Genomic DNA, 17561 nt, shown 5'->3' on the forward strand with positions numbered 1-17561 from the left:
AATAAAAAGTGAGGCTGTGGATGTAGCTTAATGCAAAGGTTCTGGGTCTAATCTTCAGTACCACAGAAAAGCGAAGCAAATGAAAACAGAAAACTACAGCTGATGTTTATGTAACACTACATGCCAAGCCTATTCCAAACTCTGTGTATATAAATGAACTAATCTTTACAACAAATTTAGTAGATAGGTACTATCGTGATCCCATTTATATATGGAGAAACTGAGGCAGAGTGAAGCTTAGTGACAAGACCAAATACTGGAGCTAGGGTTTGGGTCCAGGCCCAATCTTAATCACCAAGAAGTACTTCTTCTGGGGCCTGGAGCTGTGGCCCTGGACTTTAACTCAGCTGGGGTTTCTGGACCACAACCTGATACTTCCATCTGCCTCCTGCCCTTTGTCACCAGCAGCTCTTATTTGGAGGGATGTGAAGTTGATTCCCCAAACCTGAAGTATTAGGTTGGTGGTTCTATCTGGAGCCAAATCAAGGATGTGTCAAGGGGCTTAGATTTGGGGTTCTTCCTGGTGGTTGGTGTGTGGAGTGTACGGGGGTAAGGCAAAGGGGTAGCATAGGGAGGGACTAAGTTCTGAGGTCTCTATCCAGTAGCATAGTTGGTGAGAGTCCTAGAGAAGGATTTTATGCAGGAGAGTTGAGGGGTCACCCTGGAAGTCTCACTCTGGGTGATTGTGGATTGGAGGGGGAGCAAAGGCAAGAGATTTAACAGATCCTAAGCAAAAGGTGGTACAGTTGGGCTGGGGCTGTTTGATGAGGAGAGGGATGTTGGTTAGGAGACAGACACCTCAGCATTTGATGATAGACTAGGCATGGTGGGCTGGGAGAAGGAACCTAGGAGAATGGCTCCTAGGCTTTTGGGTAACTGGGTGGATGGAGTCATGGAGGGAGGGGCAGCTCTTGCCACCTCCATGGGTCCCTGAGGAGTGCAGGGAAGCCTGAGGTCCTGATTTGCCCTGGATTCTTTCTTGATGGAGATTGAGGTTGGGGCTGCAGGAGACCAGAGGTGTGGCGACAGACAAGCTAGCCCTAGGGCAGTGCTGATTTCCCTTTGAACATTGTTCACTTTCTTTAGGCTTCCTCATCTCTAAAGGACTCAGCCTGGCATTTGTAGGAGAGACGGAGGTGTACACCTTTCATTCTTCACACTCAAATCCAGACAGGCTCTTTGCTGCAGTGGTTGGAGCTCTTGTTCTGCAGTGAGCTAGGCTCGAATTCCAACACTGCCACTTTGTAGATGTGTGTTCTGGGGCAGATCACCCTGGCTCTGAGCTTAGGCTCCTCTTCTGCAGTTAGGGATCCAGAAAGTGGGAACCTCATGGGATTGTTGGAAAGGAGACAGGCTGCTACCTGGCTGCTGTGGTTAGGATGCTCGCTGTACAGGTTGGCAGAGAGGAGGGGCTGCAGTCTCTCACCTCAAGGGGAAGTTTTCCTTCTGCTCCCCTATCCACAGTTGGGGGGTATAGCCATTGGGAGGCGCAGCCATTGTTTTGGGCTCAGAGGATCAGTCAAGAAGGGAGAGGTCTTTCTGGCCGGAAAGGGGTGCCTGCCTGGCACCTCAGTCCTTCTCCAGCTGTGCAGGTCCCTCCTCACTCCCGAAGTCTGGGAGCAGCGTGGTAAGGTCCCATCCATCACCGCTGCCTACACAGGGGGCCTCACCAGAGAGGCCAACCTGCATGTGGGTTCTTAGTCTTGCCCCCAGACCGTGGGCAGCGCCCACCTTGGACCCTAGCCCCCAGTTCCAAATGCCCCTGTGCTGCAGGCCCCTTGGAACCCCAGGGCAACATGGATCCTGAATTCTCCAAGTCCCGGGTTGATTCTGGTGCCAGGGGTCGGCCCAGTGTTGCTGTAAGCCCCCTGCCTGGATCTGGAGATCCAAGCCCTCCCAGCAAGGCAGCAGAGGGAAGTAGCAAGAGAAACCCTCCCTTTCCTGCTCCCCCAGACTCTGCTCCCAGAGCCCAGGGTCCTGACCCTGGGGCTGAGCTCGCTTCTACCCCAGCCCCAACTCGGAGTTTGCTGGCAGCAGCCTGGATGACTTTGGTGTAGTTTCTGTGGTTTAATAAGCTACAAAAACGACATTATTTTAAGCCAATCTGGATATAGCACAAAAACTCTCACCCCGTCTGTTCTGTGAAACTCAGATACCCTGACGAGAACACAGCTCACAACCAACTAATACAATATTCTACTGGGCGCGCTGTCAGCGGGCCCCACGCGGGCGCCGGCTCCCGGAGGACGGCCCAGCCGCAGCACGGCAGGCCGAGGAGCTGGGAGCTGGAGGCGGCGGCGGCGGCGGCAGCGGCGTCGCGGGCTGGGGTGGGCGCCCGCGGGGGGCCGCATGTCCGCCGAGAGGCCGGGCTGGCCGCACGCGCCCGGGGCTCCCCGCCCCCTGCACCGGGACGCGGGAGGAGAGGGAGGAGAGGCGCGTTCTGGCCCGCTGACAGCGGCTCTACTCCCACAACTCGCATATGTCGGATTCCGAAGCAGGGAAGTGTGTCCAACACACCCAATGCAAAGACAGGTTGTTGAATATTTTTTCTCTCATCACTAAAAAGGATTCCCTGCTGGGTGCAATCAAGATCCATAAACTCGCGGCTCGAGTCGGTGTGAAAGCAGCGCTCAGCCCAGACTCCCTCGCTGGCGCTAAATGTAGGCTCTGGGCGGGCGGGCGGAGATGCGCAGACATCCGCTCGCAGTCTGGCCTTGCGACCGGCAGTTCCCGGCACATTAGGCAGTGCGCTTATTTTTGGGCTACGCTTCGGTGGATTAACTTTTCAGTGTAAAGTTTTGGAGCGCAGGCATCGTCCATGGGGCGCAGCCCCCGCCACCCTCAGCGGACACCAAGCTTTGCAGAGCCAGGGCAAGGGAAGCTGGCCCGCAGGGTGCTCGGCCACCCGGGGGTCATGGAGGTCGCGCGGGCAGCACCCTGCTGGGCCCTGGCAGGCAGGAGAGAAGCCCAGCTTGCTGGCCCAGCCCGCCCCAGGGTGCACCAGATGCCCGGCGCCTCTTTTCTCCCCAGGCAGAGGCACCGAGCTGGCTGGCTGGCTTTGAAGATCTTGCACTCATCCTCTGGGAGCCGGTCCTGGGTTGCAGGCTCCCTACCTCAATCTGCTGGGGGTGGCAGGCGAAGACCCAGACTTTGCTGGGCTTTTGGCTCCCTCTCCCCCTGGGGGCAGGAGACCTGGTGCATTTTGGAAGTTGTGATGCTGCTGTTCATGTAGAGACAGGGAAACTTCTTTTTCTTCTGATGCCCTCATGCAGGGAGACTGAGGCAGAAAGGGAGTGGTAGGGGTTTGGTGGAGCCTTGGAGAGCCCTGGAGCCGTGAGGAGAATTGAAAGAGGACGCATAGGAAAGCAGAGATGTCATTCTGGGCTCCCTCCTGGCTGATGCCTTGGGTGGGAAGAGGTCAGGGTTCTTGCTGCCACCCAGCGCTGCCCCCTCCCAGCCCCTCTGCACATTTGGTGACCATCACGAGGTGCTTTCACAGCCAGTGATTTGAAATTCCCATGAATTATTAAGAAGCAATTAAAAATGTCTCCAAAAAGCCCCTTTCTGCCCCAACATACCATTTTTTGGGGCGCATACAATGCGTCATTTACAATCAAAGCACGCTTCAGAAAGAATAGCCTGCCCAAGAGCCGGGCCATCAATGTACTGAGATTTTGCAGGGTGTGGAACTGATTATTTACTCACTCATTTATCCAAGATGATTGTTGGGGGGGACTCTGGACAAGTTACTGGATGGGTGCTGTGCGGGCCACAGAGGGCTTGCATGGGCAGAGACAACACACACATACTGTTCACCCATTCATTCATTTATTTGCACTGCCTGTGTGCCAGACACTGTGTCTGGGTACTGAACATTAGCAGGTGTCCTTTGAGTATACAGCAGAGTGAGCAAAAGCCTGGGAAGGACCAAGGACTCCAGAAGAGGCTTCTGGAGGCAGTGGGGGCTGTGTCCCAGCCCAGTTTGAACCGGAACTGAGCGAGGGCTGGGAGGATCGTCCATTGGCAGAGCATTTGGCTGCCAACTTAAACCAAAGCAGAAACAAATGACAAGAAAGAGGTAATGTTGAGGCAGTTTTGGGGAGCCCTGGAAAGAAAAAAAAAAGCCCTTGTCGTTACTCATAAATCATAAATCACTGTCTCAAACCCCTCCCCCCAGGAGATCAGCACATTGCAAAGACAGGTTGTTGAATATTTTCTCTCTCATCACTAAGAAGGCCTCCCTGCTGGGTGTAATCAAGAACCATAAACTCTCCTTGCAAGGAGTCGGTGTGAATCGAGCCCCACTCCACTTGCCTCGATTCTGACATGCTCTGGCCAGCTGGCAAGGGTTGCTCTCCCGGATGCATTTGAAGGGGACTGAGCAGCGAGGGGCTGGGGCTTGGAAAGTGTCTACCACCAGCTTGGTAATGACCTAGCCTGGAATTCAGGGTGTCTCTCCTGAAAGGTCAGGAAGGAGAGAAATCAATGCCTGCAGATGAGGAGTCAGGGCATTGACAAGTGACACAGGCATGTGCTATGGCCCTCACCCCACATCCTCTGGTCACCAGGGAGAGGAGATAACAACCTGGATGGCCTCGCAGACTGGTGGTTTTTCTAATAGGCTGGTGGACCAGATGAAGCATCTTTTCTCTGGTTTTCAGAACTGTCCTTTTCAAGGTAGAAGAGGGCAGGGACCTGGTGTTGCCCCAGAGGGCTGGGCTTGGGCTGGAAGGCGGAAACACCAGAATGAGAGAGGAGAATGAGAGAGAGAACAGAGGGAAGCATCTGAGAAGACAGGCTCGTGACTGCGCATCATTAAGGGCGCCATCCCACTCCGTGTGTAAAAATCCATCAGCAGAACTCAAACAGTCCACAGGCAGCTAGGGAGGAAGCTGTCCCAACTTGCCTGGACCTCCTGCCTCTGTGGTGACCCTTTCTGTGTCACTGCCACTGCCTAGACACCTGGGTCAGATCATCCCTCCTCCCTGACTCAAGAGTCATCCCCAGCATCTCGTTCAAAATGTACCCCACTTCTGCTAGCCAGTAACCTCCTGGATACCCAAGCAATTTGCAAATATACCTTGTATCTTTTTAACCTCTGGGCCTTTGTGTTTACCACCGCCCCTTCCAGGCAGTTTTCTGCTCCCTCTTTCTAGTGATCCCCTAACTGTCTTTCAAAGCTGGGTAGAAAAGTTGCCTGACCAGGCAGGGATAATCTATGCCCCCTGGACAATTGTGCAATTCAAGCCTTGACATCTTGTATTGGGTTGTTTACACCAGTCCCCCTCTCCTCTCTGGGCAGGTGTTTTACCTCCATGGTGGAGACCAGGCCTGACTCAGCCCCTGTGCCCAGGCCCAGTACCTAGTTTGCTGAGATGAGCAAAAGCAGAAATTTCATCACCAAGTTTCAATACCCATCTCTGTCGGTACCTTCCTCCCCGAGTGCCTGATTGGGAGAGCAACCCTGTTTCCCATGCAAGGTAACAGTGGGCATGTCTTACTGTCCATGTCACCTTCTCTTCCCATCCTCTCCACCAGATAGGCACTCCTTGAGGGCAGGCTGAACTCTGCTTCCTCTCTGAAAGTCCAAATGCCAGGTGAGCACTGATAAAGATTCGTAGGGCTGAGTTGGAACTTTACTCAGGTGCAGCCTGGGAGCCCCAGGAAATCTCTCTGCAAAGTTGTGCTTGTGGCTTCTGAGGGAGGGCCTGAGGAAGTCCCCGTGTGAGCTTCAAATGCTCTGCCTTCATAGGGTTGGAAGGATGTTTCCATTCAAGTTTGGAGAGGCCACAGCCCCAGGACCTGCAGGCTTGTCCTCAGGGGTAGCCCCAGCTCAGGGTGCACAGATCCATACTAGTTAGAGAAGGACCTCTGTTTTTAAGCTGCCAAATATTGTAGATCTCCAGGAGGCAGTAGGGCAGCGCTGTCCCATTGCTGCCTCCTCACCTCTCCTGGGAGGCTGGGAGGAGGAACACAGGTAGAGTGAGTGCTTCCTCCCAGGCAGGGAGCGGGCCGTCTTCCTGCCTTTGCAGGGGCCAGGGAGATATTGCCCACTAGCTTCAAGGCTCTCATAACTCTTTCAAGACAATCACTTTATTTATACGAGTTTGTTTAAAAAAACCCGCAGCCGATCCACCCAGGGACCTCTCCGACCGCCTTGGCTTGATTCTTTCCTATCCTCTGAGTCCATAACTCTTAGTCTTTTGATTCTCCCAGTCCACAAACTATAAAAATCTTATTTCTATAAGGTCTTTTATGGTTACCAAGATAGTCAATAGTGTCATTTTCATTCATATCATTCTGCAGGGAAGTTAGAGGAAACGAACCAGACAGAGGAGAGCTATAAATAAGGTTCAGCTACACAGGGCCCCAAGCGGATCCCACTGCGTTCTTTTAAAACTACTCATGCACAGAATACATGCACACACACACACACACACACACACACACACACACACGTCCATGTGTGCCCACACATGCCTACAGACAGGTGTACACAAGCTCACCTCTACACATAGGATATTTTCACACACAGACACACACACAGACACACACATGCTTACACAATTTAGCAGTGTTAATAAAAACCTCTTTCTGGAATTTGCCTGCCTTTGAAGGGCTGAGAGCGGCAGTGACACTTGCTGAGGCAGGATGGGGGGAGTGAAGTAGGCCAGTCCAGAGAACACATTCCAAAGCCATGAAATGCGGGGCTGGGCACCCTGCCACACATGAGCTCATAGGTGGGGGGCTCTCGAGTTCCTGCTAACACAGGAGTCTGAGACCTTGGACCAAGTGGCAGGCGCAGTCCCACAACCAGTGCTGGGAATGCCCAGACAGTGCTCCTACCCCTCTGACAGGTGGCTGGTGCTACCTGAGAACCAAACTACTTGGTCCTTGAGGTGAAGGTGCCAGCCTTGTGGTTGTGGTTTGTCCCCAGCTGCCACTCACCTGAGGCTGTTCACAGCTCTGTGGCTGATGACTCTGCCCTCAGCACAGGACCCTGGAGCAGAAAGCAGGAGTTCTCGGGCACTGTGGCCCAGATGCTAAGGCAGAGAGGGCATGTGGGAATCTGCACGCTGGGGCAAGGGGTACATCCTGACTGGGCCACGCAGAGATGGAGGGTGCAGGCTGGGGAAGACTGAAAGACTTCCCTGGGTGAATGCAGTTGGGACTCCATCCTGTCTTGGGGAGCAAAGGGGCAGAGCAACCAGACACGGGGAGGGACAAGGGCTTATGTGGCTAGGGAGAGGGAATCCGGGCTTGTTGACCAAGGAGGGAATAGCCTGGTTTCTTGCCCTGACTCCTTAACCTTCCATCTCTAGTTTATGTCCTGCAGTGAATCATAAAGAGGAAGAGTTGTCAGGCCCTTCCTAATTTTGGAACTCCAGGTGGACTAGCTACACATCAGGGCTCCAGTGCAAGTATGGCTTCTTGGTTTTCCCATCTGTAAAATGGGGATAATGAGTTTAGACCATTGGCAGTATTCCAAGGATGCTGTTGCAGGGGACTGGGATAATGTCCAGGAGAATGGATGAGCTTATTTGGAAATTGATGGGTTTGAACTTAGAATGGATGCAGCCCATCAGGGTGCCAGGACCCTGAGAAGGCTCCCTCCCCCAGCTTTCTCCTTCCCCTTCCTACTTAGCATGCCTTCTTACCACCAGCACCAAAGAGCTGAGAGCAGCCTATGGCTCTGAGCTCAAGGCCTTGGAATTCCTCTAGCCCACCCCCTCCTGCAAGGGAACTATTAATTGTGATTTAAGCCTCCCAAGTTAAAAGCACCGTGCAGATTTAAGGATTCTTTCATCCCAATTACACATCGTTTCTGGCTGCACTTTAGTGCCAGGCTTTTATCTGTTGTTCTGGGGAATCACTTATCGGCCAGAGCAGCACACTCCACACAGATTTCTCCCTGATTATGTTTAATGGCAAATGGAGAGTTAACTCTCTTCCCTCCCAGAGCTGCGTAGGCACTTTTCCCAGTGCAGCCAGAAAGAAGCCCAGGGGAGCAGGAGGGCATGGCATGGGGTAGGTGCAGGGTTCTCCATGCCCTGGAGCCCTTCAGGGAGGGCTTCAAGGGGGAGCTGTATGGCTCAGGGTAATGAGAAGGCCATAGTGTCCCCACTCCCTAGGAGACCCAAAGGCTTGGTCACAAATGCTGATGGCAGCTCATTGTTTGTTCTACGCCTTCTATGACTGAGAGAGTCAGCTGTGTGCCAGGCCAGGGGTTGGCACCACGACCTTGCAGGTGCACAGCTGCTGGATCTGCATGACCACAGATATATGCACACCCTTGCATGTTCTTATGGCATGCACAGGAACACCTCTATTTGTACAGACTCTCCCACCCTCACCTCTAGATATACTCTTTATTTATTTTTTATTTTTTTGCAGAACCAGGGATTGAACTCAGGCCCTTGCGCTTGCCAGGGAAGCACTTATTCCACTGGGCCATCTCCCCGGCCCCTCTAGATATACTCTTATCTCTGTCCCAAACAGGCACACCATTGGATCCTTCTTCATTCACACACAGAGCATCCTCTGTCTATATGTCTGCCTCTGCCTCACAGAATTATGGGTCATAGGAGCCTGGAATAGGCTCAGATTCTTAGGTGATGGCATTATAGTACAAGTCAGGGTCCTGTGCTATCAGACCCTCAGTGTCACCCACTTCCACAGTGCCCCTGAGCCACATCTGTTATGTCAAAGTAAATATACCTTGTCACAGAGCTGGGCTGGCTACACAGTCCCATGGATCTTGCTGTCAGTCTCCAATGTAACATGTCCAAAGCAAAGCTTGTTGTTTTCCCTAAACCTGCTTCACCTATAGTCTCCCTCTGTCTCAGCTCTTGGACTGAAAACCTTTGGAATCATTCTCAGCTCCTCTCTTCTGTCCACTTCCCATGCTCAGTCTACCTGCACGTCATGTAGCTGTACATTAAATGTGCATCCTGAATCTGTTCACTCCATACTACTGCAGTGCTGTCACCTTGCTGGACCCCACCAGGATCCCTGCCTGACTTATGGCAGTGACCTCCAGACAGACATGCCTTTCCCCGCTTCTGCCCTTCCCTTCTATGCGGCAGGAGGGGAAGCTCAAAGTTCAAACTCAGATCATGTCCTCTGCTCCTTTCACAGAAAGCAGTGAGGACCTCACCCGGCTGGCCGGCAAGCTCTTACATGCTTTGTTCCCCTTTGCTTCACCTTCCTGCTAACTCCCACTTTTACTGCTTCTCTACCTCACTGGCTTCCTTGCTGTCCATTTTGCTTAGGATGCATTTCCAGTTGTCACTTGGCTACCTCCCTCACCTCCACCTTCAAGTCTTTGCTGAACTATAACTTCTTAATGAGATCACCTTAAATATCTCAGTTTGGTTCTACAGCCTGCTGCTTCTTTAGGCCCTTGTCTTCCCAATACACCATGTAGTGCTGCTTGCTTGTTCTTTCTTTCCGCCTGCCCGTCTGTCTGTCTGTCTGTCTCTCTCTGTCTGTCTCTCTCTGTCTCTGTCTCTCTCTCTTTCTCTCTGTCTCTCTGTTTCTCTCTCTCTCTGTCTCTCTCTCTGTCTCTGTCTGTCTCTCTGTGTCTCTGTCTCTGTCTCTCCCCCCCCCCAGAAAATACATACTTTCCGCCATAGGTAGGGTGCATTAGGAGACAGATTCTGATACAGACTTTCTAGGGCAGAAAGGTCACTGGGGAAGGCTCTCTCAGGTCAAGGCCTATGGGGAATAGAGGAAGCAGTACTGGGCAGAGGGAAGAGCGGAAAGGTGATGTAGACACAACAAATTCCTCTGCTGGCCCCCAGGGCATCCAGGAACTGGACCAGCTTTCAGAGTTGTTCTGCATTATGGTGAGTGGGTTGGGGTCTTAAGAACTTTTTATGGACCAGACATTCAATATAGGGTGCTCCTGGGGCAGGGGAGTGACCTCAGGTGGAGCAGCTGTCCCTGCTGAGCAGTGCTGGAGAGGGCTTAGCTGAATGCCCCTTCCGTCAGTGCTTCCAGCAGTCCAGGGAGTGCGTCAGCTTGGAAGTGAGAGCTGGGTGCCATACTCTAGCCTGCACGGCACCTTTTCCCACACAGAAATGAGCAAATGTCAATGTATTACATTTGTTGTTTACTATCCATCGCTCTGGCTAGACAAAGAGACTCATGAGGGGGAGTCTGTGGACAAAGCTCCTGGATGTTTCTCAAGTGTCTGGAATAGTAGACTCTCCATCAATATTTGCTGAATGAATGAGTGAACTTGCCCATTTCCTAATGTCTTGCCTGTCTCTGTCATCAGCCTTACGGGACTCTCAATCTCAGCTTTGCTATCACAAGTTATTCGACATGGGAAATTAGTTTAGCTTTTGAGCCTTTGCCTCTTTATCTGTGAAATGGAGTAGCAGAGGCACTCGTCTTACAAGGCCTGGGGAGGACTAGATGAGCTAACTTGGTAAAGCCCTTGGCAGGTGTCTGGAGACAACGCTGGTCCTCAATGGATCCTGTTGGTGTTACTGTCTTGGGCTCTCCTTGCTTTGGGTTACTTCTAAGATTCTGATCAGGACTAATGACAAAGTCAACATTCCAGCAGGGAAGCCTTGGCCTCCCAGATGTACAGGGAGAGACGGCATACAGAAGTCTGACCTGTGGGGTCAGTGTTTGGCTAATGAGGATAGAGATCTACTCACAAGTCTGTTGCTATACTTTTCGTCTTGGGAAATCTCTGTGTGTTCTTGTGTGTGTCTATGTGTCTATGTACATGTTTGTACAGAGGAAGTGAAAACCATACTCAAGCTGTATGTTCCTAAAGAATATCTTTCCCAGATCACTAGGTCTATATAAGAAATCAACCACTTGAGGGGCGGACAGAGGTCAAGAAAATCATCTTTCCTTCCATTCTTTTTTTTTTTTTTTTTTTTAATGTCAGGGATTGAACTTAGGATCTTGTGCTTGCCAGGCAGGCACTAATGCTCCTGAGCTATCTCCCCAGCCTTCCTTCCATTCATTCTTTTCCTCTTACATGAGCTTCTCCATTGCTCCCTTAAATGAACTCATTTCCCAGTCTCCAGCATCTTCTTTGTGGTCAAATCCAGGGGATGGATGCATACCTGAGCTTGGCAACAATATGGGCCACCACTCTCTTATCTTGTGTTTCCTCATATTGGGTGCAGTGGATGCTGTGGTTTTCTCCCCTGGCTTCCCTTGCAAATGCATCAGGGTTCAACTTCTCCCTCTGTCAGTCCAGTTTCCCTTTCTCTTTTCTGAATGTTCTGGAGATCACTCTTCAGTAAGTCCTGTGCATGCAAATCTCCATCTTTGATCTATTTCTAGGGAACCTGACCCACTACTACAGTTGGTGCTAGGAGTGGTTCCTAGGAAACAGGCTCTAAAATGGGATTTTGGAGCTGGATCATCCACGGGCCTGTTGGTAATGAGAGCTGTCACCGGGGGTGTGGGTGGAGGTACTAATGGCCCCTGACTTGCTCTAGCAGTGCAACTGTTAAACTTTTACCAGCTAAAGTGGGACTGGATACTGGTGAAAAGGAGCGTATTGGTGAGAGTTGTCTCTCAAGCCTTTAGAGGCTTTGCGGGAAATAGTAATTATAGAGACAATGGAATTAAATGATTGTTGCTGGGGGCAATCAGCAGACTGGAAAAAGACAATGAAAGGCTAAGGGTGATTAATCACCAATTTAAGGTGAATCCTAAAAGCCAGAGGGCTTTCTTGTTGTTAGAAAGAGACTTTCTCTTACAGCTGGAGGGTAGAAAAAAACTGAGATTTGGACCACTAATGAATATAAGGGTGGAAGATTTTCAAAGAAAACTGGCTTCTTAGTGTTGCAAGCCAGCTATGCTTTGATTGGTCAGGGCTTGACTGGGGACCCTGACACCCAGGACAGGGATGTTTAGGTTGATTACCTTGAATACCTTGAAACCCTAGGTCACTCTGGCTCTCAGGCAGCAGAGCGTCTTTCACCTTGCTGTGAAAGGCTAGAACTTCCCTATACATAAAGATGCTGCAGAGGCTTCTACCTCACAAGATGCCTGGTAGTGTGCACCCACCCACCTGCAGCACACCTGTATTCCTGCTCAAGTGGTCTCCCACTCAGCTTCCGGCCATGAGGTCAATAACTTGGGTAAGTTACAGCATAATCTGGCCGCCGAGGGAAGAAGTCACTGTGGGACTCAGCTGGGAGCGAGCTTTATTTCTTGTAGCATTGACAGGCTCTCTGCCTCTAGTCCTCCCTTGCAGGTCCATCTTGCACATTGCTGTGAGAGGAATCTTTTAAAACAGATATGTTACAGTCTCTGCCTTGCTTGGAACACTTCAGCATCTCCCTGTAGCCTCAGGATAAACTCCACATTACTTTGCCGGGTGACGCTTCATCTCTCACCTCCTTTTCTGTGTGTTCTTTTCCTGTTGTCATTGCCTTTGGATTCCCTGTTTCCTCTGCTTGGAAACCTCTTACCTTCTTCATAGTGCCAGAGCCTTCTCTGTCCCCGTTGAAGTGCCATGGGCTTCACCCCTGTGGGGACACTGTGTTCTCCTGCTTGGTCCTCTTCAGGGCACTTCTATCCTCCATTACTAGAACGCCAGCTGCTGGGAGCTCACGGCTGCATCCTCCATGGGGACTGTCTGCAGCTGCAGGCGCTACCTTCCTTGGAGTGGTGCTCCATCCTGGGACCTGTCCCCAGCTCATAATGGCCAAGGAGAGGGTTGTCAAGCTGGCCTGCTTGCTTTAGTTTGGCACAAGGCCAGGCTTCCTTCCCAGCTTCAGGGCCTCTCACAGGACTGTCCTGGGTCAGAGTTACAATCATGTTGCTGGTCTCTTCTTAGTTTCCTCACTTCTTTAAAATTGTTTTCGATTAATATGTAATAGCTGTACATATTTATAGGGTATAGTATAACATCTTCACACAAGTAGTGTACAAGTTCAACCAGGGTAATTAGCATTTCCATTGCGTTTGCATTTCTTTATGCTTGGAGCACTTGAGCGTTGCTCTTCAGGTTCTTTGTAAACTATATAATGCTTCTGTGAGCTAAAGTCCCCCACTGTGCTACAGGCCACTAGGACTTGTTCCTGCTGTTTGCCTTTAGTTACTGCTGTCCAGTAACAAATCATGATCCTACATTCAGGTTCAGATTAATTTTATTTTTAGCTTCCTCACTTATTTATCAGTATATGTCTCTCTCCATAACATCTCTCCTGTCCTAATATAATTTATGTTTCTAGAAAATCCTAGCTAAAGACCACCATGCCCCATGCTGGCACTGGGGATTGAACCCAAGACCTTTGAGGTGAACTACATCTCTAGCTATTTTATTATTATTATTATTATTATTATTATTGACACAGTATCAGTATGTTTCCCAAGTTGGACTGGAACTTGTGATCCTCCTGCCTCAGCCTTTCCAGAGTGAAGGGATTACAGGTGTGTCCGCTACTCCTGGCTCCCACATTTTTAGGTGTTTTCAGATCTTTTTTCCTTGGGCTTCCTCAGGACCATTCATACACATCTGATAGTGCATGTTTTTCAGTTATTTGTTGCCATGTTAATAAGGTGTTATTATGCTCGGTGACTTTAATGACTTTAATGATTGATTTTTCTTTATATTTTATAGGCTGGTTGGCCTCATCTGGGCAGTTCTGCATCATCTGGTGGAGTTTAGGACGTTCATGTGGCCGCACTCAGCTGGACGCTACCTACAGCTGCAGCTCACCCTCCAGAGTTTCTTCCTACCTGGCCTCTAACCGTTCAGTCTTCTGGCTTTGGTTTCCTTCTGCCATGGACTTGAAGGGGAGAGAACTGGAACTGGCTGTTCCCTTTAAGGCATGGACTTCACTTCTGCCATACACTGCTGGTCCAAGCAAGTCACAGGCATAATGGGTGATTCAAGGGGCGGGGCGCTAGGCTGCATCTGTATCTGGGGACAAAGGGGAAAGGTTGGTGACCACTGGACACTATCTCCCATAGCACATGGCAGGAATTTATGTAGGGAGCTCCTGGAGGGCAAGCTTTCAGCTATAAACTCATTGCTCCCAGCCCAAACTGTCAGAGATTTCAGGACACAGTGTGAGCTGCATCGCAATATTCCTCATCCTGGGATGTTGGGCTGGGAGAGGGCAGAGAGGTGGTGGAGTCAAGCCCAGGCTGTCAGCTGTGTCTGTTGGGACTCTTGAATTTCAAGACAGTGCATCCATACGCTGTCTGGGAGCCTTTTCTGGGCATAGGTTATGCTCCCTGGGGCATGATGGGTGCATTTCATTCAGCCACATGGTTACGCAGAGCCCTGGATCCAAACACAGACTTAATAATTAAAGCTTGTCTCTTCTCTCTCTTGTCATTGTACGTTTAGAGCATGTGGAAGTCATTAGTGTTGTTTGTCAAATATTTCTGGCTGTGCACCTGCTGAACACATGGCAGGATTGCACTTCTTGGCCCTCTTGCGGTTGGGTGAAGCCTTGTGATGAATTCTGGCCAATGAATTGTGAATGGAAGTGACTTGTGCCTTGTATGGGCATGTCATGGCTCTGTGAAGCCTTCAGAGCTCTCCTTCCTTCTTCTTTGGTGCTGGCAATGCTAGAGATGGTATCTGCTCCACTGGACCAATAAAAACACCAAGAGCAGAGCCTCATTCAACCCATGATGTGCAAATGACAAGTCAGAAATAATCTTTTGTTTTGCTTTATGCCTTTAACATTGAGGGATGTTTTGTTATGACAGAGTGAATTCACCTCTCCTGCCTGATACAGGGTCTTCACCTAACCCAGAGTGAGCTCATCTTGGTATCAGGTGGATCGGAAGTGCAGTGGGGGTGGAGCATGGAAGAAAGAGACCACCTTTGGAAAATGTAGTAGATGTTGGGCTGGGGATTTGAACACAGGCCACCTAGTATAAGCAACTAATATATGCATGTGTGTTAAGAGTGACAAAAGCTTAGTATTGAAACAGAAAGGACTAAATGGTCAGGAAAGTGGGAACATTACAGAAATTCCTGTCCCTGCCTACTATGTGTATATTGCCTTCCTGTCACAGTCCCCTCATTCACTGCTGGGGATTTGAGTAGTTGTCTTAAAGGCAAGTGATTTGAATGCCCAGACATTTGCATATGGGCTTCCCTTCTGTTGCTTTCTTTATTCTAGCTCAGTGGCTCTCTAACTTTAGTGTGCCTAAAAATTTCTGTTCATGGCTGTATAAACAAACCAATGTATACTGTACTTTATGAGTGGTTTCAGTGTTTTTCAAGTGTACTTTTGACTACATGCGATTCTTGTCTTGTGCACTGACTTCCAGTCTCACCCCTGTGTATGGTGAGATTCCACTGTTCCAAACCAAAAGAACCTTGCAGTTTTTATGAGACGCTGAGAGCACAAAATGTCAGTGGCAGCTGCTCTTAGCATATTATCCACCTATCACCCAGGTCTTTTTGGTTTCACTCCCACAGTATAAGCCTTTGTCATCTTTTCTCTGGATCCCCATGAAGGGCTCCTGGTTCATCTTTTTGCGTCTAATCCTGTTCCTCCCAATTCATTGTCCACACCACAGCCAAAGCGAGCCCTTCCAAGCACCAATCTGGCCATGTTCCTTCCCCAGTGTAAATCCCCCAACCCCCACCCTTCCACTGCTCTTACTGTGGAGATGAGCATGTGCAACGAACGCATCCCCAGGATCTCAGGGCTCGGCTTTGCCTGTCTCTCCAGCCCCATAGCATGGCAGGCTCTCCTTCGGCCTCTGTGGTCTATGCTGGCCTCCCGCTTCCACCAACGTGTTCATGTCCTGTCCCCCCAACTCAGAGCCTCGGCACCTGTTGTGCCATCTGCTGGGAATGCTCTCCCCCCGCCCTTCCCTTTTTGCCTTGTTAACTCCTACTCATGCTTCAGATGTCAGTTCAAATGTTACATCTTCAGAGAAGCATTTAAGCCAGCTTATTCTTTATTTGCTCTCATAGAATGTGTTGCTTTCCTTCAGAATATTTATGCCAGTTTGTAATTATACACTAATTTGTTTGATTATCTGATGAACACTTGTTTCTTCCACTAGAATGTAAGCCCTAGGAGAGCAGGGGCCGTGACTCCCTTGTTGCTCTTGTATTCTCAGCACACGCACTATGTATTTGCTGCATGAATGATGGGATGGTACTGGTAGTGGTTCAGTGGCAGTGACAGTGGCGGCAGCACCTGATAACAGCAATGGCATATCTGTTTCTCTCTGCTTGGAGCTATTGTTTGTTCTATTTTTTTTTCTTTTTTTTTTTACCTTGAGCTTCTGTGGCCTGGGAAATAAAGAATATCTCCAGATGCAAAAACAAAACCTAGGGAGTAGACAAGCCTTGGGGCCAGAGAGTGGTTGAATCAGATTCAGAGCTTGTCTTTCTGGCTCTAGTGTAGAGTTCTTCCTCAGAACCCATACCTCTTGCTAGCCTGTGTTCTAACAAATAGATGTCCCCTAACAGCTCCAGTGGATATAATTTGTGGAGTAAGTGTACCACTTCTTACCTTTCCTCTTTGGTTTTCTTTTCAACTTTCTCTTCCTTTTCCTTTTTGAAATTTTCTGTATTTTTACATTTTATTTTAGGGAAGGATCTACAGGATGTTCAGGGTCTCACTACTAGATCAGACTCGTAGTGATCCACCTGTTTACAGCTTCCCAAGAGCTGGGATTACAGGCATGTGCCACCACACCCAGTCTCAATTGCCACCTCAGTGTGCCCCAGGGGTGGGGCTGGCATGGCAGGTCCAGGGATCGAACCCCTGCCCTCTGCGCCTGCTTGCAGGCACTTTAATCTGCTGAGCTATTTGGCCGGCCCTTTTTCTTTTCCTTTGGTTGCTTCAAAAATCTTTAAAAAAATTTTTTTTGATATAAGGTGAGCATAGATGAAGCCTCAAAATATCTTACATTCAAAAATAAGTTCCTGCGAAGCAATGGCTTTCTTTCAAGTGGGAGCAGGGGAACTGGGTTTTTTGTTTTGTGACTTCACCACAGCTAATCTTACTCTTAAAGTCACCACAGAAATCAGCACACCAACTTGGGCCGTGTCTCAGCATAGCTGAAGCAGGGAGATGCAGATCCTTTTCTAGGAAGGATTAGTTTATCACTGAAAGAGCTGCATGAGTTGCCCGTATGTAGCAGTAGGAACCAGGAGGCACACATAGTGGGGGAAGCAGAAGGTTTTGTGTTGGTGGAAACATACACCTGGACCAGGGGGCTTACTGTATAGGGATAATTTCCTGGCAAGAACACTTGAAGCCAGTGCTGATATGCTTGGTGCTAGAATACCTTCATGGAGGTTGGGGCTGCAGTAAATTAGAGGGTGATGCTGGAATTGCCTTGGTAGAGTACTAAGGAAGGGATCAGAGGGTTTAGATGTGTGGAGACTATGCCCCCCGGCTGACTGTGTTTTCTAGAAGTGTCCAGAGGACACTGCCTTCACTAGAGCAGCTAGGATTCACTAGTCTGGGTTATGCAACACTATCAAGGAGCTCAGCAGTGGGTATCTTCTACAGCCAAGGGTTGATGGTAAGAGATGCTGCCACGGAACTAGATTCCTTGAAGAAAATGAGAATGATGGGTTTTTG

At 49.8% G+C, this 17561-nt stretch overlaps 1 protein-coding gene across 1 annotated transcript in view; it reads left to right on the forward strand.

Annotated features, from left to right (window-relative positions):
* The first annotated feature begins 2818 nt into the window (after positions 1–2818).
* The window catches only part of LOC111812570 (protein AF1q-like), a 72255-nt gene continuing 57512 nt past the window's right edge, over positions 2819–17561 (forward strand). Inside the window, exon 1 of the mRNA XM_023701046.1 lies at positions 2819–2954. Coding sequence (XP_023556814.1) covers positions 2819–2954 — 136 coding nt within the window. The remainder of the gene's footprint in view (positions 2955–17561) is intronic.

Source organism: Octodon degus, unplaced genomic scaffold (assembly GCF_000260255.1).
Source record: "Octodon degus isolate 3935 unplaced genomic scaffold, OctDeg1.0 scaffold00130, whole genome shotgun sequence".
Taxonomy (NCBI): Eukaryota; Metazoa; Chordata; class Mammalia; order Rodentia; family Octodontidae; genus Octodon; species Octodon degus.